The 21,820-nt window shown below is 45.0% G+C and overlaps 1 protein-coding gene across 1 annotated transcript in view; it reads left to right on the forward strand.

The window, feature by feature from the left end:
* Positions 1-20,076, forward strand: part of mylka (myosin, light chain kinase a) — a 62,295-nt gene extending 42,219 nt beyond the window's left edge. Inside the window, exons 17-32 of the mRNA XM_035393827.1 lie at positions 615-731; positions 1,267-1,335; positions 7,270-7,317; positions 7,865-7,992; positions 8,287-8,443; positions 10,831-11,142; positions 11,361-11,396; positions 11,487-11,571; positions 11,700-11,903; positions 13,083-13,300; positions 13,659-13,782; positions 15,085-15,237; positions 15,507-15,630; positions 15,947-16,052; positions 17,806-17,940; positions 18,305-20,076. Coding sequence (XP_035249718.1) covers positions 615-731; positions 1,267-1,335; positions 7,270-7,317; positions 7,865-7,992; positions 8,287-8,443; positions 10,831-11,142; positions 11,361-11,396; positions 11,487-11,571; positions 11,700-11,903; positions 13,083-13,300; positions 13,659-13,782; positions 15,085-15,237; positions 15,507-15,630; positions 15,947-16,052; positions 17,806-17,940; positions 18,305-18,561 — 2,273 coding nt within the window. The 3' untranslated portion in view covers positions 18,562-20,076. The remainder of the gene's footprint in view (positions 1-614; positions 732-1,266; positions 1,336-7,269; positions 7,318-7,864; positions 7,993-8,286; positions 8,444-10,830; positions 11,143-11,360; positions 11,397-11,486; positions 11,572-11,699; positions 11,904-13,082; positions 13,301-13,658; positions 13,783-15,084; positions 15,238-15,506; positions 15,631-15,946; positions 16,053-17,805; positions 17,941-18,304) is intronic.
* Positions 20,077-21,820: the final 1,744 nt, after the last annotated feature.

A 21,820-nucleotide genomic window follows, 5' to 3' on the forward strand; every position in this document is an offset into this window, starting at 1 on the left:
TGCGTAGGGCTTTCATTGCAACGTAATGGCAGCCTCGGGTGCACCTGTGTGTCAGGTGCTCTTGCTTACGCACTACTGTGCAATTCATACGAATGGACGAGGATTGCCCTAATCGTGATCGGTGAAACGTGCCATTGAGATCATTTACACTGTACAGTGTTAATCTTCTGACTTTACTGTGGTTTTGTGTTCAGCAGACAGGTCTGCATTTTGCCATTATGAGACTGTCAGAACAGTCAATGTTATGACCCCAGTGTTGGAGGTCAGCACTGCTTCCTATTCATGTGTGTTATTTCACAAATGTAGCCATTCTGGGTAGTTCCTCACAGCTGTTCCAGAAACATCTGTATAATGGAACTGATGCGTTTTTGCACATAGTATCCATACCGCAATCCTGAATACATTAGTCTCTGATTTCCCGCCAAATCGGTAACAGGTTTTTGAACAGGGATCACGCCAGTGCTTGTTTGCCTGGACCTCCACATCCCTGAGAACAGAGGCGGTTCCCCCAGACCGTGTTTTGTGGTCGTATTTGGACCGTGGGTGTACAGAAGCTGTCCTGGGACCGTTTCCCCGTCCTGCCCTGACCGCACACGTTTTTTTTCCTCACGCAGGAGGCAAGTGCACGCTGACCATCGACAAAGCCCTGCCGGAGGACGAGGGCCTGTACAAGTGCCGGGTGGAGAACGCGGCGGGGGCGGCCGAGTGCTCCTGCATGGTCCTGGTGGACGGTGAGTGCTCCCGGGCAACATCCTGCTCCGCCCTGCCCTGCCCCGCACCGCCCCCACGGGAACTTCCTGTCATTAAAGCGTACGATTAGCAGCTGAGATCCGACTTCACTCCCCCCCCCCCCCCCCCCCCGCACACGTCCCACTCTGGCTCACATGAATTACGACACAAGTGCCCCTAAAAAGTACAAGTTTCAACTGCTGTTTAATACACCAGTTTTATCATTTTTTTGCTAGAACATCATGAAATGTAAAGTGTTAATGTTTTATAGAAAAGGTTGCTTTGGTGCATGTTATGCGGCAGTAGGACAGTGGCAATGTACTGCATGCAGAAAGCGTTTGACAAAAGTAGCCAAGTCATTGGACTGTGTGTACAAGCAGACGGAGCTTGTTTGGCTGACTCCGATAAAATCTCATAAGCTGGAATGCCTATAATTTGTCCTCTGATTACATTAGCAGCAAAAATGTAAAATAGTAGGAAATCATTTACTGGAAGGAGCAGCTAAACAAGCGTGTCACGTATGTCGCTTATTTCCAGACCCTACGGACGCCAGCTTGACACCGGCCGACAAGAAGACCAAGAAACCCTCGGCCCCTACCACAGAGAGTGAGTTTCCAAAACACGCCGCCTTATTTCCCAAAAAAGGAGTGCTGTGGGAGTTCTGTGTCTTTCCCACTGGCGCTGGCTGCTGGTCCGGAGTCTCTTTATAGCGTGTGAACTCGGGGAGACGCTGCTCGTACCCTGCGCTCGCTCATCAGATCTTGCCAATCTCATTTTTTGGTATCGGATCACTCGAGAATATTTCGGGGAGTGACTGTGGAAGAGAGACCGGGAGGGAATGTGGAAAACATCTGGGGGGCATTAATCACTTTTAAAGCTGTTAATTGCGTTGAACGTGAGCCGATAAGCTCGGTTCCGCGGCGATTGAAAACCTCCTGTTTTAAAAGCCGCTCGCCGCGCGCTTTTTCCGATCTCTCCATCTTTGCGATTGGGGCTATCTCGACAAAATGGAGGAGAGGGCGCGCGGACTCTGCCTTGCTTCTTCCTCTGTGCGGTTTTCGATAAGACTGCGTGGAATTTCGGCCTGGAGAGGAGGAGGCGAGGCGAGCTCCTCGTAGGCGAGCTCACGCACCTCCCTCTCAGAAGGCCCTCTCCGGTGCGTGCCGGTCTCCCCCCGAAGCCGCTTTTACCGCTCTCCTCCAGTTTGGCAGCTTTCAGGGTCCGTAGGGCAGCCAGGCCACTCTGCGCTCTCGGTTGTTTGACAGATCTGATGTTAATTGAGGGGTGTTTGTCTTTGAGCCTGACACACGGCTGGAGCAGGAGCTTAGAACAAGAGCCCCGGAGAGAGGGGAAGAAGGAGGGAGAGTGAGAAGGAGAATGAGTGAGTGAGTGAGAGAGAGAGAGAGAGAGAGAGCCCCTTGCATGGCTGCCCTGCTCGCTCACCTCCTTCTCCCAAACTGCCATGTAAGGCCTGTGTCTCCCGGTTCCTGGCCCCTCGTGCCCAGAACAACACACAAGCCTTTTTCCCCCATATACAGAGGCTCCGCGGAGCTCCTGCCAGATCTGGGATAGAGTCGTCTCTCCCTGAAACGTCCCTGCTGGAACCGGCCCCTTTAAAATCCCACCCAAACGAATGGGAATTCAATAACAGGAGGCCCGTTGTTGACATGAGAAACAGACGGGATTCTTTCTGCCAGTTACTCCTTTCGTTCTTTGCCAGAGTGGCTTATTCCCCCCAGCAAAACTATTCTTTACCATGACGAAAATGCACACGAACGTTTGGCCTCGGGGTTTAGCTTGAGTTGACGACCACGTTATGGCCCTCATATCCACAATGGGGTCCCACAGGACCTCATATAGAGCGCTTCACTGCAAACTGTCAAACGTAAACTGGCAGTGAGTCATTGAGGTCGAAGCGCTAATGGTAAAGGATAACGGTTGTGACGTTATCTTTTGTGGCTTGGCGTGCTCTAAAAACGAGCGTGCGTTTGTTTCATGCTTTTTTGGGGCCTTGCTAAATACTTTTTCACGTTAAGAAGGAACAGATGTCCGCAGAGGAACCTTTGCTGCTCGACAGAGCTCTGAATTCCTTTATCCCAGTTTTATGAAATATTGAAAATGAAAATGTTGGAAGCCCTCTGGTTGAGTTTAGCGCGTCTGGGTCAGGAGAGGCAGCGCACGTGGGCTCGGAGCTGTGCGAGTGTTCAGGGCTGGCGCTTAACTCTTCACCGGCGCGCGGTAGAAACGCGCGTCGTCTGATTGCGTCGGACGGGGTTTTGGCGGTTTGTGAGGCGTCCCCTGTGTGTGTGTGTGACCGCTGGTGATGCGGTCAGGCCGGGAAGGGGAGTCATGGGAAATGCGCGAAGCCGGAGCTTCCTTTGGCTCTGAGGCTGCTGCAGTAGAGCTATAAAAAATAAGCCCGGGTTTCATCCCCTGCTGGAAAACGCTAACCCCCCCCTCATTTATTTTACTAGCGCTTCGGGGGCACTGTCGCGTCCCGGGTCCAGCAAGGCCTGCGACACTCACTCCCATCTGGACCCGGGCCCTCTGCCCAACTTCCTTTCCCACTTCCACTGTCCCGGCGAAAACGTATGGTAGCCCGAAACCTGCGGGGGGGCCACACGGATGACCGCAATGGCCCACAATGCATCACCTACAACAGTCTGCTTTTCCTTTGACTTCTATGTCAGCTCTGATTCTGACGGGCTGTTTGGTGAATTAAGCTCCATGGCATCTCGATTGGCATGGCGCACGTTAATGTTAGCCCGCTGTAATCAAAATAGGAGAGCTGCTTTTTAATATGCAATGCTTTTGGCCTGCGAGGGGACTCCAGGTCACACGTGTGCAAGGCAATGGCTCCAACTTGGTCCAAACGCTGAGGATAGTCATTGGAGGCCTGAGTGTTCTGGTTGCATGCATGTCCATCAGTGTAGTTTACTGCGGCGAAGAGCAGTAGATCGAGATTGGCTGCATGTGGAGAGGCGCATTCACTGTAGAGTCCAGTGTTGTGCTGTTTGCTCTGCACTCAGTGTATTGTCCTAATATGCACACAGGTCATGGTCATGTTTTTAAGCCCCATTAATAGTAACTTTGATTTAAAGAGTTTACTCCTTGGACCCTTCACCTCTGTCACTGTGAACAGATCCTTGGGGCAAGGTATGAAATTAAAAATGACACAGGCATATTTACAAAGAAATGAAATTTCTCCCTACTTCCTTCCGAATTTGGAACATCCAGTCATATACAGCCATGCTCGTGCTGCAGCCAATGAGGTAGGGGTCAGATAAGCGCAGTGTCACCTGCTGCTTCTTTTCACACCTCAGCCACCGTTCAGCCTAGCGCAGACGCGAGTCCGAGCTGACGCTTCGCGCGTGACTTTAGCTGGCAGGCCGATGGCGCTCAATTGGCCCGGTGGGGAAGGTGATGAGATGCAGTTCAGTCCTCCCTAAACCCTGGAACCCTGGCCAGTGCTGATGGTATTTAGGGCCCCGTCAGGGCCGATGGCCACAGCTTGCTCTGGCATCAGAAGAGCAACATGAGCGCGTGTTTGTGTGCTTATAGGATCCCGTGTGCCCGTCTCATACCGTTAATGGACTAGTGGAAAAATCTGTGCTTTTTTTGCAGAGCCGTTGTATTCTCACCTAGTAGCTGATTACTGTGTCATATGCAGAACCTGTCCTTTTGTTTAATTCACTTGGAACAATGGACACTTTATATTTACGTGTTATAAATTTATTTCAATTTTTTGTCAAAGAACAACATGCTGGTTTGTCAAAAATATATTGCCTCCTTTGGTACAGTTTACTGAGGAATTGGCCCAAAGATATGTGACTGTAATGTATAGCATTTCATATAGGCAAGTGCCTCCTGACAGAGCAGAATAAAGCTTCCAGATAGATGTAGATCTTTGTGCGATGTCGCCGTGAGCGTTGTGTCATATTTATGGCTGCAGTGTGACCCTCTGAGCTCGACTCCTGCTCTTCCCCTAAACTACGGCTCCATCTCTCAAGAGCAGGGTCTGCACAACCACAGGCTCTTTGTCAACTGGCACTTTACAAGATTTGTGAACACCCCCCCCCATAAGAACCCTGTACTCAACATCTGGAGTAAGAAATGCAACTGCGTGTACACTGCTGGTACCTGGGGAGTCTACAGATCCATCACCTTGGGGGTGAGAGTGTCCTTCCTTTTAAGGGTTTGGACTCCCCAGTTCTCTGACACAATGAAACTAAAAGGTACTGACACTGCTGACTCCGTGGGCTAACAGGAACACTGTAGTAATGTCTTGACTGTAGTTCCAAAATAGACCAATATCCCATTCTCATGCTACACGATGCAGGATACGTATCTTTACATCATAGACAAGAACAAGTGTCATGCTGGAATTGCTGAGCCCATTCCAAATAATGGAAGGAAATGCAGTATACTCATGTAATTACCTATAGGCAACCTACAGATACCAGTAATCTACCTAAACCACCTGCACTTCCAGGCCATGCTTCACAAAGCAGGATTACTGAGTTGGATAACTGCACTGAGTAAAACCCGGAACCCTCCCAAATCTGGAACATGGACTGAAGTAAAAAGAGCTGTTCTGGGTTTTACACAGCACACTTATGCAGCTAACTCAGTAATCCTGCTTCCTGAAATACCCCCCAGAAACACAGTCTTAAGCCCGGTCAATGGTCCTGTAACACAATGTGCTTAGCTGGAGTTTAAACCCCGGGTTTAATCCCCTAGACCATCGAACTGCGTTACTACTGGAACAGCTAATCCTCATTTTGATAGCTGTTCCAGTTGTAATGCTGCTCTGTGGTCTCAGGATTTAGGGGTTTAAACCTGAGATTTAAACTCCAGCTAAGCACAATGCAATTGCCTCACCGCTCTCTCCCTAGAAGAGCAATGGTAGCAAGTGGAACATTATTACTGCAGACTTCCTGTAAATGACTGCCTGGTGGCTTCTGTCAGCTGAGAAATTAAGCTTGGCGGCCAAGCAGTGGCACTGTGGCCAGAATGTGTGCTGCTTCCATTTGCTCAGCCATGCTGGTCTGTTGAAGCCGTCTGAACGGGAGTGTTTGTTCTTTTGTTTTTGTTTGTGTTTGTTTTGTCTTGCTTTACGGTTGCACTTCATCCCTTGAACAAGGTTTTATTTAGTCAGCGTGTCATTTCCTGTACTCTGTCCTACCGCTCTGTGCTGTGGTGTCTAATTCCAGAATTGCACCGGCATGCCGGTTTGAATCCTCCAAAAAGAAAAATCATTATTTAAATAACATTTTTTGGAAAAAAAGATCAGAATTGGGACAGCTTTCAATGCTATTTTTAGAGATGGGGGCTTTGAAGGAAGGGCTTTGAAGCAGAAAATGCGGAACGCAAGATGAATGACTGCGAACCAACGGCCGAAGTTTTAATTGCTTTAAACTTTCCTGTCCCCTTTGCGGCCGCGATTCGCCCGGCGCATTAGCCGGTTTTACTGGCACATTGTTTCTTGACAGCGATCAAACATAAAATAAATAGTGCTGAGAGCCATTTCCTGGATACTTTCGGACTATTTTTAGTATTACCAAAAAAGGCAAATTCCAAAGGACATGAGCCTCTGAGCCGGCCTTCCTCCCAGGGACATCCAGAGGAGAATAGCTCCTTCTCCCCCTCCCCCTCCACCCCAATAACCGTTATCAGGAACCTTTATTCCCTCTCCCACGTACTGTCAAAAAAAGTTGCTTCTTGTGGCCGTTGTGAGTTGTCTCTCAGGTTTTCTATATTAAGGCATCTCTTGTTTGTCCCTTTAATTGAGGGTGCCTGTTGCTTGCCTGATCTCTCCTCTGTTAGATTTCTGTTCATGCTTGTGTGTTTGTTCTGTAACTGAAGAACGGGGATAGGCATTTTTGTATCCTAATGAACTGATGTGCAGTATCGGTTTGCTGTTTCTGTCATTGTTTATTATAGTGAGAGATTCAGGGTTGGCCCCTTTTATGCTTTTAAGGTGCTCTCTTCTCATGACATTGAACTTGAAATAACTGCCCCAAATCACAAAAAATCAATCGCATAACTGCTGCAGTAATAGTGTTTTTTTATTTTATTTTTTTAATTGTGTACTTCTACAGCCTTAATGTTTTCTTCTCTGAAAAGGTTTTCTTTTTATTGTTTCATGTGAAGTATTTGAAATATTTAGAGCATTTACTTTTGTGTTTCATTATATTTGTTAGATCAAGTTGCATGTTGGTTAAATGACATTGCCTGTTACATAACCTCACACTCAAGACCAGTGGGCAACTATAGAGTGTTTGAGGTTTGGGGATTATTTTATGCTGTGAATGCAGTTGTACTACACATGCTTTATGGCACTAGAATTATAACTTTGTAGATTTTAAATTGTAGTTTCTGGTTAGTTTATTTTATTGTCCTTTCACCAATGCTGTAACATTTTCTCAATGTTTTATGGCTGAGTTGGCAGCAGGGCAGTGGATGTACACACAGATTTATTTAATCCATAGCCACTGAATCCACTGTAATGGATCGTTTGTTTTGTGGTTTTCCCTCTAGATGAAGCAAGAATAAAGAAGCCGTCACCAAAGACCGCTCCTAAACAAGGTAGGCACTGTGCTTCTTTTAAGAATCAGCTGAACACTTTGACTGTTCTTTGTTGTTGTTGATTCACCATTATTTCTGTAATTGTATATAAGAAGTGATATGTCTGTACTGCAACAGACGTTTACAACTCAAGAATGAATATTTCATGAAAACAATGAAGACTACAATACCAAACTGCGTACTCTGAAGACTAACGGGCCTTCTAAGAACGATTTGTTAATTCGGCTATTTTCCAGCAGCTTTCTGAATTTGTGCGTTGATAGCATGGGCAAGCTTTAAGGCGTTACCCCCCGGTGGTGTGGAGCTAAAGTTGTAAAGCCCTGGGCCTTTTTGTGACGCCTCACACTTAGACTGATGGATGCAGGTGGACCAGGGATGATGATGATGATGATGATGATGATAGTAGTAGCAGGGTGTGATATTGTTGGAGAGGTTGATGATCGGTGTCATGCCAACCAAAACCAAGGGCGTGGTCATAGGTCATGGGTCATAGGTCATTGAGGGTACAGTCCTGTATGTGACCCCCCTGCTCTGCGATGTTCTCCAGTCGTTCCTCCTCAGATAATCCAGTTTCCTGATGACATGAAGATCCTGGCGGGAGAGAAGGTTGAAATCCTCTGCAAGTTTGGGGGAGCACTGCCCATCACCTGCACCTGGCTGAAGTTCAGGAAACCGGTGAGGTCCATGCGGGCTCCAACCCTTATTTCATACACCGGTCATATGTATGCGCACAGTAGAGCTAGTCAAGCTCGCTGCCGCTGCAATAATATGAGATCAACATCAGTGTTACCCAGTTTGTGCCAATGTACATTTCTGTTCATAGCTTAAGAACCCTAGCTGTGGGGTCCAACTCTGCCCAACTTCCCACTTCTCCCCAGACATAATAACATGTTCATAGTATTAACTTTCTATGCGGACAGATTCTCCTGCCAGCAGCAGTGAAAGTAATTCAGGTGTGTTCTTTCACAGATCCAGAATGGGCAGAGCAATGTATCCATCGAGACCACAGATTCGTCGAGTAGACTGACCATCTCACCGACCACACAGGATGACTGCGGATGCTACACTGTGGAGCTAAATAACAAGTTTGGCACCAGACAGGCTGCCCTCAACCTCACCATTGTAGGTAAGCCATCTTGCCCCAGAACAGAGGAGAGGACAGGGTGCTGGTTTCCTGACATCAGGTTTCAATGGGACTGTGACCTTTTAACCCTTTTAAGAGTAGGTTGTTTGCAATTTTTTTTTCTTCAAAATTCTTAGTCAGTGTTTTAGTACTCCATCGCTTTCAGTTAAGAACATTCTAATCACATATTAGAATGATGTGATCTTACACCTTGCATGTACCATCACTTCCTTCAGAGTACCAGTATGCATATTGAGCTAAAGGACATTTAATCTCATTAAACTCCAGTATAAACCTATACTAATTTAAAACATTATGGTAATATACAATATGCATGCAGTGCATGCCACACAGGGGAGTGGGAGTTGGCAAACAAATCTAATGTGATGATCATAACATGTTGTTAGAAATAATGAGCTCTAGAATTATGTGGGCCTTGTTTTCCCCTCTAATTTGCGCGTTAAAATGTATCCACGCTTCCCTGACTTTTATTGCAAAATCATGTCTGGCTCTAAAAAAGGGATTAGAGCCTTGTTAGCCGCTTACCGGTGCTGTAATTCCGCACACTTAAAGGCACTTTAAAGCTCAGCCCATATGAGGCGTTTACGGTTTTGCACCCTCTTTCGATGCGGCTTTTGATTTATTCTTTTTTTATTTTTTTCCCCCTGCTGGTTTTTCCAGCGGCCCCGCTGTTGGGGGAAAAAGTGGTACGCTCCGGATCTGGATCCTCGCGCTAGCGGGCCTGACCCCGGGATCTCCGATGGCCTTTTATGGTTCTGTTTGCTCCGCAGCCATCCACTTCGTGTGAGAGGCTCTGCCGTGGCTGTCTGTGTGGAGCGTGTCCAAAACCCGGGCTGCGGGAACAGGCAGGAGGCAGGGGCAGGAGAATTCAGCCGGGCCTCCCTGCGTTTTAATGCTGTTTATGGGCCGCCGCGCGCGAAGCAGCGGAAGTTCAAAGGCGACGGTTGAGGCTGGCAGAACTCCGGACTTGCTCGTTAAAGGGCCCGTTTGCCTGCACGTATATTCAAGATGAATATACCCAGACTGTGCATTCGGGAGGAGCAGTGGTCTTGAGTTTTTATAGATTTTTAGCCTGCGCCGGAATCGGTTTTTATCGATGTTCGGCTTGCGCTGGGATCAGATTTTATGAGCTTTTAGTAGCCAGTACTGGGCTTTGTTGCTTTTTGTCCCAAACCAGTGGAAGCAATCTGTAGTTTTCCTTTGTTAGCAGTCTCTTGGGTGTATTTTGCGTTTTTACATAAATAACCCCAATTCCTGTTACTTATTGGAAAAATGCAGTTCAATGCATTTTTTGTCCAAAGCTACGTAGTATTAATCTGCTTTTAAACAGCTCCATATCTCATTCAGGTCAGTCAAATATGTATTTGGTAGCACAATTTACAATCACATTTGTGCAGCGTGTTATGGAAAATGGATGAGAAGGATCTTTGTGACAAAATATTTAGAATTCGGTGGGGCGTTTTCGTGATTGGTTGAGAGACGTATGATGACCTCAGTAATACTGAGTGAAAAGCTATGTTGCTGTGGAACCATGCGTAGACGTGGAAGAGAACATCTGTACCTTTTCGTCTGACACCAGTGTAAATACGTTAAGTGCTGGATTTGCCCCGAAGCCTTTTAGTCTACTTGCACGGCTTTTACGCGTAAACCGAGTGCGTTCTTATTTACTTTCATCAAGGACCACTGCTGTCGTTTATACGTTCTTCTATTGTGCAAAACCACATTTTTGAAAGGTTTGGGTAAAATGTTACTCAAGTGGAACCCGTTTTATTTTATTATACGTTCCGAGCTGTACTGGAGATTTGTGGCTTTTCACGTTTATACTGCTGTTTTGAGTTTTATTTAAATCAGATGTATCGAAGTGTAAGTCACTCGTTTTACACTCAGGACCTGCAGGGTTTAAATTCAAATATTCAGTTTTAGTGTTCATTCTTTTTTAACCATCAGCTTAGGCCTCACCTGTTCACAGTACGAGTCTGCAATAGTTTAATCGCCTTAGAAGCCATCACTTTTGTTGGATGGAATGAAATGGTTACCATGGTGCCTGCAGTAATTTGGACTGACAGCTTAGGGTCAGTTAGGGTCCTACCTGAGCTGTCAGCCTTAGCTTCACAAGCTAGGTAAACAATGGTGCATTAATCACACTTCTGTTCATTCACCCCATGCCATCTTACTGTAGAACCAGGTTCATTTCAGCTTGTGCATTTAATGATATTATAATGCTGTACATGAAACGCAACCTTACAGCTGTCTTAAATACATCACTGAAAGACTAAGCACGCTCTGATTAGTTTGAATCTCAGATTTAGCTTTGGCCAGAAATGCTAACATCTTGGCGTTTGCACGTGCCCCCCCCCCCCCTTCCCCAGACAAGCCTGACCCCCCTGCCCGCGTGCCCGCCGCCTCGGACATCCGCCGATCCGCCCTCACGCTGTCCTGGTACGGCCCCACCTACGACGGGGGAAGCGCCGTCAAGTCTTACAACCTGGAGATCTGGAACTCCGTGGACAAGGAGTGGAAGGACCTGATCTCCTGCAACAGCACCTCCTACAATGTGGAGAACCTGCTGCCCGACCGGGACTACAAGTTCCGGGTACGAGCCGTGAACATGTACGGGATCGGCGAGCCCAGCGCGGAGTCTGATCCAGTCCGAGTTGGGCAGGAAGAAGAAAAAGAAGAGGGTGAGCTCCTCCTAGTGGTCACTTTGAATAAATCGTTACTTTCTGTTTTTTAAGAAAAGGGAACTCGAGATACAATAAGGGTGAGCATGATTCCAATTATATATTGGTGTGAAAACTATGGACTTGAATGAAAATATAGACTTAAACGGAAGTATTTAACATTGCGTTTTGAGCACAGAAGTTGTAATAGTTTTCCATATAATTGTTTGATCTTTCAGAAGACGAGAAGGAGGAAGCTGAGGCAACTGATGATGGTAGGCGTCTGTTTTAAAACAAACTGCATTAAATATAATTCTTGCACAGGAACTCTTGTTCAAAATAAATAATCCCTTCCCTCATCACAGAGAAAGAACCGGATTACAGAGATGTGGAAATCAAAAAGGAACAAAAAGTCAAGGACCTCTATGATGTGGAGGAAAGGCTGGGGACGTAAGTGGGCCGTTTGGTTAACCTGTACACCCAGTGATACTCAGATTAGACTTGGGTGTTCTTCCAGATTCATCGCTGTCCCCTGCTGCGATTGGCCGAATAATGCGGTGCATTTGACTTTGTTTTAGGGGGAAATTCGGACAAGTGTTTAAACTTGTGGAGAAATCGACTAAAAAAGTCTGGGCCGGAAAATTCATCAAAGCCTATTCCGCAAAAGAGAAAGAAAACGTGAGACAAGAAATTAGCATCATGAACCGCCTGCACCATCCCAAGCTTGTCCAGTGCATAGATGCTTTCGAAGGCAAGTCGGACATTGTCATGGTTCTGGAAATGTAAGTATTTTTTGTCTTCCTCCTTTCAATTTCGTATTTGTGCTGTAAATATATAAGACAGTCACATCTCCAAGCTTTCAACACCGTGCCCTCTGTTGATGAGCCAGATTTTATTTTGTTCAGAAATGTTTCCAAGCTGCTCTTGTAACTATAATTTTCAGGATTTCCATATTTTTTTTAAGCAATACACAGTACTTCTGCCAATGCGTTATTGGTTAAATGCAGCATATGTTGAAACCCAATAAAAACATATACATTACCTATACAGTGCAACATGATGAGGAAATGGGGAAATAATTAGGATGAATGGAATGATTGAAAGAAGAATAAAAGTCCTGAAAAAAGGCCATATCTGAACCTGTCCAAACATACTGCTGGCTTGGCTGCAGAAGAAAGCACTGCTGATGTATCCTGAATTGGTTTATTAACATCTCGCAGATGTCTGAGAACTTATTTGAGGTTTTTTTTATCATTTGGTTCCCATTTTGTTGCATTATGGGATTGCCTTGCGGATCCAGACGGAATTTTCAGACTAAGAAAAAATAGACACTGGTGGGGGGGTTTGGTGCTGGATGGAAAAAGGCCTTGTGCCAAGAATGTGGAAGAAGCAAACAAATCAAATATAGCAGTTTCCGTTTTCCTTTTATGGTGCGCAATCAGACAGTGGATGGACAAAACTTTTAGCCTCAAAAAAATTTGATTGTTCACCATAAAGGAAAACAAGACCTCCCATTTTGTTTCGGGAACTTTGATGAGAATCAGGATTTTAAGACGTATCCCCTGTGAAAATCAGCATTGCAGTGTATCTGAAAACCTGAACTTTCTGTAACTAATGAAGCATTAGCAAATTTCAGCTAAATCAAGCTCAATTAGTGGTGCATTGCCAAAGGCCATCTCTTCCATACATGTGATGCCTGAACTCTTAAAAAATGGTCATCTGCACCATATCGCTCTGATAAAAAAGCAGCTTGGTGAATGGGTGTCTGAATTTTAGAGTCCGTTCAGTTTGAACCCATCTGTGTAAATGATGAAAACCAAAATGGATTCCCTTCCACTTCAAGCCCAGCTGTTGAAACCACAGTGCTATTTTAGCTGTCTGACTGTTTGCCCAAATTATTGGTTTACAGCCACCTGTGTAATAGGATGTGTTTAAGGGATGGTGTAATTTCTGCCCTGCAGGATCTCTGGGGGAGAGCTGTTTGAGAGGATCATTGATGAGGACTTTGAGCTCACGGAGCGGGAGGTCATCAAGTACATGCTGCAGATTGTTGACGGGGTGCAGTTCATCCACAAGCAGGGCATCGTCCACTTGGACCTGAAGCCCGAGAACATTATGTGCATCAACAAGACCGGGAGCAAGATCAAACTCATTGACTTTGGCCTTGCACGCCGACTAGGTAACTACTCACAGCAACCCTGGACCTCATGAGCACCTGGCAGGGTCAAAACCGTGGGTCCAAGCTCCAGCTATAAGGGGACGGCCCCAGACGTGTAAGATTTAGCCACCTGGTCTGTCTCAGGATACGGGTTACTGTGACTGGTTATCCAGACGAAGACTTGAACAACAGTAAAAGTTACGTGAGAGTTCAGTCACTCTCAACCGATGAGGCTAGGGGCTGTATCGCGTCAAATTTGTTTTGCCAAAAATCACTTCTTCTGATTTCTCTTCTTTTATAAAAAAGAAAAAAGTTGACTTGTATTGTTCTGTTCCCTGTTTTTTATTTTATTTTGATTTTTTTTTTTTTTTTTTAACAGAAACTTCTGGATCCCTGAAGGTTCTGTTTGGAACGCCAGAGTTTGTGGCCCCAGAAGTAATCAATTACGAAGCAATCAGTTACCCAACAGACATGTGGAGTATAGGAGTCATCTGCTACATTCTGTAAGTGAGGAATGCTTTCTGAAACAGGCCTAGTCCAGCTGAGGGGGGACGGTCTTCAGACGGTCATAAAATGTAGTACCCCCTCCCTCAACACGGCGAAAGCCAGCGTTCACTTCAGCTGTGCGCAGTAATGCAGTGGCTGAGCACGTCTGTCGGAGTGAGGAGCGTTGTGCAGTGGGGACAGAGCAAACCGGTGATCCCTTCAAAATATTCCCCTGCAGTCATCTGTGGGAACGCTGTGCGCTCCAAAATATGTGAGGTGCAGCTTGACACCGTTTGAACTCGGCTGGAAACGGGCGTGTGCCCATCCACGCTTTTGAGTGGATTTTAAATGGCCTGCAGGAGGCGAACTTATAACCTAAATAGTAGCCTGTCGGGGGGGGGGGGGGGATTATGCTTAGACGAGTAGCCATTACATTCAGGACTGGCTGAGAATGACCCGGGCGAGGCTTATTGAGAAGGAGCCAGGCGGGGGTGGCTTAGCAACAGAGGTAACAGATGCGAGTGATTTGTAGAGGTTTGAGGAGGCCTCTTTAGCCTACTGATAGTAGCCATTTCAGGAATCGTGAATGCTGCTTGTTGGACTTCTGCAGTCTGCAAATGCATGTCAGAACTGGCACGGTGCTGATTTACTTATTCGTTTAGATAAAGCAAAGACTAATGTATGCAATCACTGAACTTAGCTTCTGATTGGCTGGGCCTCCTCTCACCGCCTTTTCATCACAATAGGCAGTAGCAGGTGAATGGAAGACCCAGGCCCTCCTTAGTTAGCACTTAGTGGTTTGACTATTAGGCTTTGCCGCATCAGACTTTTGAATCATTGGCTGTGGCCCTGATCAGACTTTTGAATCATTGGCTGTGGCCCTGATCAGACTTTTGAATCATTGGCCGTGTCCCCGTGTCCCAGGCCATGCTCAGTGACTTGGTTTATTTTCTATGTTCTCGGTAACAGATTGTTTGCACAGCCGGACGGTCCCCGGCCGCCCCTGCATGACTCCAAATGGCTATAAAAGGGCCTCGAGCCTCAGTGGGGCCCCAAAGCCGGGCTGCCGTATCAGCTGGAGCAGAGCGTTGGCTCTGGCTTATCACTCCCGCAGAGCCCGTCACCTCTCTCTCTCTCTCTCTCCATGTGCATCTGCAGCATCGCTCACGCTAATTACACGACATATTGGAGCCATTTAGGGAACGGTCCTCTGTAATTTGTCTCGTATTTCTGAGCGTTATTTTTCCCGGTGACGTACGCTCGATTTGTTCTGTGCTGGAAAAGGGTCGACGGTTTTTTTTTTTTTTTTTCCCGGACAGGGTCAGCGGGCTTTCTCCGTTCATGGGGGACAACGACAACGAGACACTGTCCAACGTCACCTCCGCCACCTGGGATTTCGAGGACGAGGCCTTCGACGAGATCTCGGACGAGGCCAAAGACTTCATCAGCAACCTGTTGAAGAAAGACATGAGGTACGACTTACAAGCACCTCGTAAACATACTCCTCTTTTTAAGAAACTTAATTGTTACATACAGCCAGGGAATCTGGGCACTTAGAGTTGATTTCGAATCGAAGCGAACAGCGCTTCATCGTTTCGCCGTTTCATATCCAGCGAGGTGCCCGTGTTTCGCGCCGCGGTGCACGCTGGCGATGCCGGTCCGGGTTATCCGGGTCGGGTTCCGGCGGCAACGCGAGGGCCCTAACCGCGGAGCACGCGTGATCTGTTCTGTTTCCTCTAAGGTCCCGGCTCACCTGCGCTCAGTGCTTCCAGCACCCCTGGCTGAAACAGGACACAAAGAACATGGAGGCCAAGAAGCTGTCCAAGGAGAGGATGAAGAAATACATCCTGAGGAGGAAGTGGCAGGTAAGGACACCCCCCAACCCCCACCCCAGGTAAGAGGCACATCAAAACAAAGCAGAAATCCACTTTATTGGTCATGAACATTGGGAACATTAACAACGTATTACACACCCTTCATCAGTACTAGGCACTTGCTCAGCTGAAAGTTTAAGATGACCTTTCCCATGTTGTTTTAAAGGGAAAAACGTTGTGGTGATTTCACATTGTGGTGATTTCACATTGTGGTGATTTCACATTGCGGTGATTTCACATTGCGGTGATTTCACATTGCGGTGATTTCACATTGTGGTGATTTCACATTGCGGTGATTTCTCCACAGAAAACGGGGAACGCGGTGCGAGCCATCGGCCGGCTGTCCTCCATGGCGATGCTGGCTGGCGTCAGCGCGAAGAAGGGAGGCTCTCCGACTGGTAACCCCAGTGAAGGTGCCATAGCAACCGAGTTTTCCCACCTCACAAATGTCCAGAAAGTAACCTATATATAGCCTTATCGATCCAGTGATGGGGCTCGGCCCGGCTGGGGAGGTAGTTTTATTAATATGCTCCCCCTAACAATTCTGGTAGGGGTTGATGGAGGGGACATGAATGTTTGGTCAGTTCATTCGTCATTACACAATGGAGCAAAGGTTTAATGGGATCTTAAATGCCTGTATTATTACTACTATTATGACTAATAATTGGGGGTTTCTCAGGTGGCAAGGCCAGCTAAATCACTAGTGCTGGATGCTGTGCAGAACCTGACCCCCCAGTGTTGACTGTGGCCAGGGGTCCCTTGGGGGCCACACATAATTGGACGTAGAGTTGCTGAGGGAGGGCAGCTTTCAGACAGGGTGTGCAGGTCGTCTCCTTATTGCACATAAATGACTCCTCGGGTTGATGGAGTGTCCGCAGCTGCACAGGGTCGAAAGAGTAGAAAACTGGGTAGAAAGGAGCAGTAGCTAGCTGCAGCCATTTTGGAGTCTGCTCCTGCATCAAGAGAGAACCCAGAAGTAATCAAACAGGCTGCTGGAAGCAAATGCAAATTCGGGGGGAACTACAATTAGGGATGAAGAGCTATTGAGTATTTATTTATTTATTTAATACTTAATTCTGATTGGTTGACAGCCATGCATTATATTTGTGTATACGCTTGGTAATCTGTACTTTGCCTCATTACAGATTTAAATCACTATGCAAAAACTTTCAAATTCCCGAAAGGATATGTTACCATAGCAACAGGTTACAACACTTCATTCACAAAACCAATAGCTAAGGCTAAATATGCAGATAAAAAACATGTTTATCAAGTGAATATGTTAGACATTACATATTTCTAAGCAGTGTTGTGGTCAGGGGTGCAGTATTTATGAAGTTTGGAAATATAGGGTAGTTTTTTGGATAAGAATAAATGACACAGCTGACTGTCTGCTCATGATACCAGTAGATAAATGCATAATTCCAATAGTTAATGTGTACTTTGTTGTTCATCATTAAATGTCTTCTCTTTTCTTATGTTTTGGTTGCTGATAGACATCTCTGTAGAATCTGAACTCTAGTGCCATCTACTGTTACCAGAGGAACTATATTTAGCTAAGTGGTGGATGTGTGTGTAATGGTTTTAGTTTTGTACTTGATTAAAGTATCACTTTATTTTGATTTCGTCCATGCATTTTAGTTGTAGCCATGGTGTAAGAGATATAATGCACTCCATGCCAGTGCATATACAAGAATATATGGCACTTCTGGTGGGTTAGCCACCCTTACACAGCCATGTGTTCTTGTGTATGATTGCCTCCGTGAGGGTAATTTATCATCCAATTAACCGCGCTACTTTCTGAGTGATACGAAAATCGTTCCTAGTGAAAACGGTCTGTTACCCATAGCAGTGGTCATTGTTCAGAAACATTTGACCGTTGAAGGCCGGAAGTGACCGATGAGAAATGGAACATTCACAAAGCCGTGTAATAAACAAATATAATGCATGGCTGTCAACCAATGAGAATTGAGTATTTATCTGAGTCATGGCATAAATATATTTATATCATGGCTTGGATAAATACTACTAAATAATTTTATATATATATATATATATATATATATATAATTATTGTTGTTATCATTGTTATTATACAAAAAAACACATTTGTAGGACCGTATTTTTCCTTGTGTGATTTATCCCTATAATCTTCGGCTTGTGCAGATGACTTGAGCAACCAGTTGCTGGAGACCCATGAGGATGAGGACAGGCCCCAGGCGAAGCCTTCATTCAGCAAAGTTATCAAGGACGTGGAGGTGGTGGAGGGCAGCGCCGCCAGATTCGACTGCAAGATCGAGGGTAATGTCAAACGAGGGCTGACCCCTCGAACCCGCCTCCTGCACAGAGTCATTCACACGTTCAGTTCGCTGCAGCCTCGGTCACGACACGGATGTGGAATCTACTGCAGTTCAGGTCAAGCGTGTTACATAAGCTATGCTCCGATGCGGTTCTCTGTAGATGTAGGTCAGCTGTTGTTAACTCAGATTATGGACGACAGTGTAAGCTGGTTGATCCCTCTCTGTTTCGCCATGCCCACGTCCGCTGTATTTGCTGATTATCTGTTAGCAGAACGCTAAAATATTTCCCTTGGGAATAAATAATTGTGTTATGTGCAAATACTCATCGTGGGGTTGTTTTGTGTGTGGCGGGGTGGGGGTTCCAGGCTACCCCGACCCAGAGGTGGTGTGGTACAAAGACGACCAGCCCATCAAGGAGACGCGGCACTTCCAGATCGACTACGACGAGGACGGCAACTGCTCCCTGGTCATTTCCGAAGTGTCCGGCGACGACGACGCCAAGTACACCTGCAAGGCTCTCAACAGCCTGGGCGAAGCCACCTGCGTGGCTGAACTCATTGTGGAGGTCATGGCAGAGGAAGAGGAGGAAGAGGAGGAGGAGGAGGAAGAGGAAGAGGAGTGAGTGGTACAAGAGGAACAGTCTCCTGTCGAACTTTACTCTTAATAGCTGCTTTTTGTGAGGCACCCACTCTCTATCGGACTGAGCAACGGGGGAACATCGTGCTTGGATCACCACTCGCTACGTTTGGGCACTTTCTTTCTTTCTTAAGTGTAACAACAGAAATCAGATGTTGATATTTATACCTGCGACACCATTGACATTCCAGCCGAGATTTTCTTTTCTTTTCTAGTGATTTTCGAGTGATTCTGAACCGCATGCTGTCGATGAGATCTGTTGAACAAAACAAGCCAAAAAGTCTGCTCACGTGTTTTATTATCAACATTATGATCTTTGATATTACCAGGCCTTTTTTTTTTTTTTTTTTTACCTTTTCAATGTGTTATTTTAAAACTATTTGAGCACAGAATCCATATCATATTGTAGTTTGTGCATCAGTTTTGAAATATCCCAGCATGCAGTTTTGTCCACCAGCTCTCGATATACAGGTAGAAACAGATACGATAAAATAACACTATTTTGAGATGTATGTAGACTGTATTTTATTCATTTTTATTTGAAAAGAAAACATCTCTTTGGAAAACTGCAGAATGCAAGTAATGGATACACTACATTAGCAGATATTTTAAAATGTTTCAGAATAAATATTTTCACAAAAGCATGTTGTGAATGGAAAAACTATAAATTTTCAGCATTGGAGAAGTTACAGTTACATGAAAATCCACTACAGTCACAAACATTTAGAATATATATGACTTGCTGATCATTTGAACTGAATCGGGATGCGTCTTTAATGCAGAATAGTTGGACAGACTGGTGTGGAGCTGAAATGTTTGACAGGAAAGAAGTTGGTGTAATTCTGACTGAAGATGGATCACAGTGAGCTCAGTAATACTGCACAGGGTTTTTATTTCTGTTTTTTTTTTTTTTTTTTTCCTGTTTCGATCTGCTTAGGCAAACCATCACCATTTGGTGCAAATGAAAATTCATTTTACATCTTATGGTGAGGGATTTTTTTTCCCTTAATTAGTCGACCATCAAGTCAAGCATTTCGCTAACCTGTTTATTGCCAATGAAAATTCAATGTTTATGTCACTTTCCTTTGAAAAGTAAAATGCACACTCATGATTCTTGGTGTGTTCTTTTTGTAATGGTTTTATGTCATGATTATTACAGCCACAGTCAAGGTTTCAAATGGAAATAAATAAAAAAACACAATTTTGTTGAGCTTGGTATATTTGTAGAGGATTGTGGTACATCTGTACTCTCTGTAAAGAATTGGCCTTAATGATTAGAAGGAATACAGCAAACATTTACTCCACTTTGGTCTGATAAAGTACAAAATCAGGGTGGAATTTTTCGTGACAAAGGGTTTTAAGATGATTTGTACAGGCGTACAATGTCAAGTTGTGTATTATGATAAAAACATGCATTCATGAAATATTTATTGGTTCTAGAATAGAAACTTGTACTAATTGTATTTTTCACCTTTCAGCATTAAACTAAATTTAAACTACATGTTTCACAGCATGCTTCATTATTAGCAGAATGGTAAACTAAACTTTCAGGTACACTCATCGTGTAATTATTTATTCAAAGTACCTCCAGTGTAATGGCCTATAATTCATAATTAATGTTCACTGGAACTATACCAAACATCTATAGAAAGTATTGTGGATGCCCACAGTTCTGTGCTCCGGTCACTGCTTCAGTTCATTGGAAAATTCAAGTAGTATATCTTGGAGGATGCAGTCTTGTTGGAGTTTGATTCATAAGATCTTTTCTATGAACGTTAAAACGGTGGCCTCTTGTGTTAAATATATGTGTTGGGTTATGTGAGAATGACGACAACTTCATTAGTTAATAAATAATTTACCTGGAATCTTCTATGCTGTTTGAAAAACAAAAACTGAAGAAAATTACTGACATTCAGATACCTACGCTATAAAGAACACATGCATTATGTGTGCATAAAGTTTTGTGCTCTAAATTGCTGTGCGTCAACCCTTCGACCCTTATAATGCATACAACGGGTGAACAGTCACAACAGTCACGTGCACAGAAATTGATTTTAATGGCCCAAACCTTAGATCGCAATGAAACGGATTTGTCAACATGTCTGAGTCAGGCCTGGTCACAGGGTCTGTCCTCCCTAGGCAGTCACATGAGGCAGCAGGCTGCCATTTCCAGGACAGAAATAAAGAGCCATTGACCAAGTGAGAAAGTAATGACTACAAAGCTTGGAATTTAACAACGGAAGTAACTTCCGTCATTCCAGCTTTTGAATTCACTTCAGTATTAATTATTTCACATCTATAAAGTGATTTGATGTTTATTTTACGTTATAATTATGGTTGAGTGTAGATTGTCACACAAGGAGGCCGTCCTTGCAATTTTTCCATCTTGTTTTGTAATGCATATTTCATCCACTAGAGGCCAACATATGCTACTACTTTCAATTCCATTGTTCATTCAGTGCATAATACCGCAAGCTTGTACAGAGAGAGAAACTTTACATGGTGTCGCTGATTCGTTTGATGATGATGATTTGTTTATTACTGAAAATAGAAGGAGACCTATTCTGTCTCCTGGCATAATAGGAACCGTTGCTTGGCCTGGGAAGACCGACTCCTGTGGGATTCGTAAACACACTGTGATTGACTCCAGGCACTGGTTGGGTCAGCCCCAGATCACAATGTGCCCTCTGTGCGTCACATTGGTGTCTCTCGCTCGCTCACTCTCTTTCTCTATCTTTCTCTTTCTCTCCCCCCCTCTCTCTCTTTCTCTCCGTCTCTCTCACTTTCTCTCCCTCTCTTTGTTGCAAACACGTGCACTTTAAATTTACGAGCACTGCTTCCTTTGGCCAATTTAGCACAGACTTCAGCCACATCTGTGAGTTGGTATTCCTGTGAGATTACTAACACAGAGATTGCATTGTAATTTTCTGGCATCTGTATGCCATTTCATGATTGGCCTCCAGTTCATTTTGGACACTCAATGAGTTTCTTTAGCCCACTCAATGTGCCGCATGTGTGGGGTGTCTCCCCCTGACAGCAACATAGTCCCCCATTCTACTGACTTGAGAACAGTCAAGTGCCTGTCGATTGTTATGTACTTATCTACTAGGATTCATTTGTTAAAAAGCATATTGTTTTTTGTTTTTTTTTCTGGTCAGATTTCAGTTTTTAGTGTTGACCTGACACTTCTTGTTTTTTGTTATTTTCTTTATTTATCTGATGCACATGTAATCAACATTACCAAA

This window comes from Anguilla anguilla, chromosome 15 (genome assembly GCF_013347855.1).
Source record: "Anguilla anguilla isolate fAngAng1 chromosome 15, fAngAng1.pri, whole genome shotgun sequence".
NCBI lineage: Eukaryota > Metazoa > Chordata > Actinopteri > Anguilliformes > Anguillidae > Anguilla > Anguilla anguilla.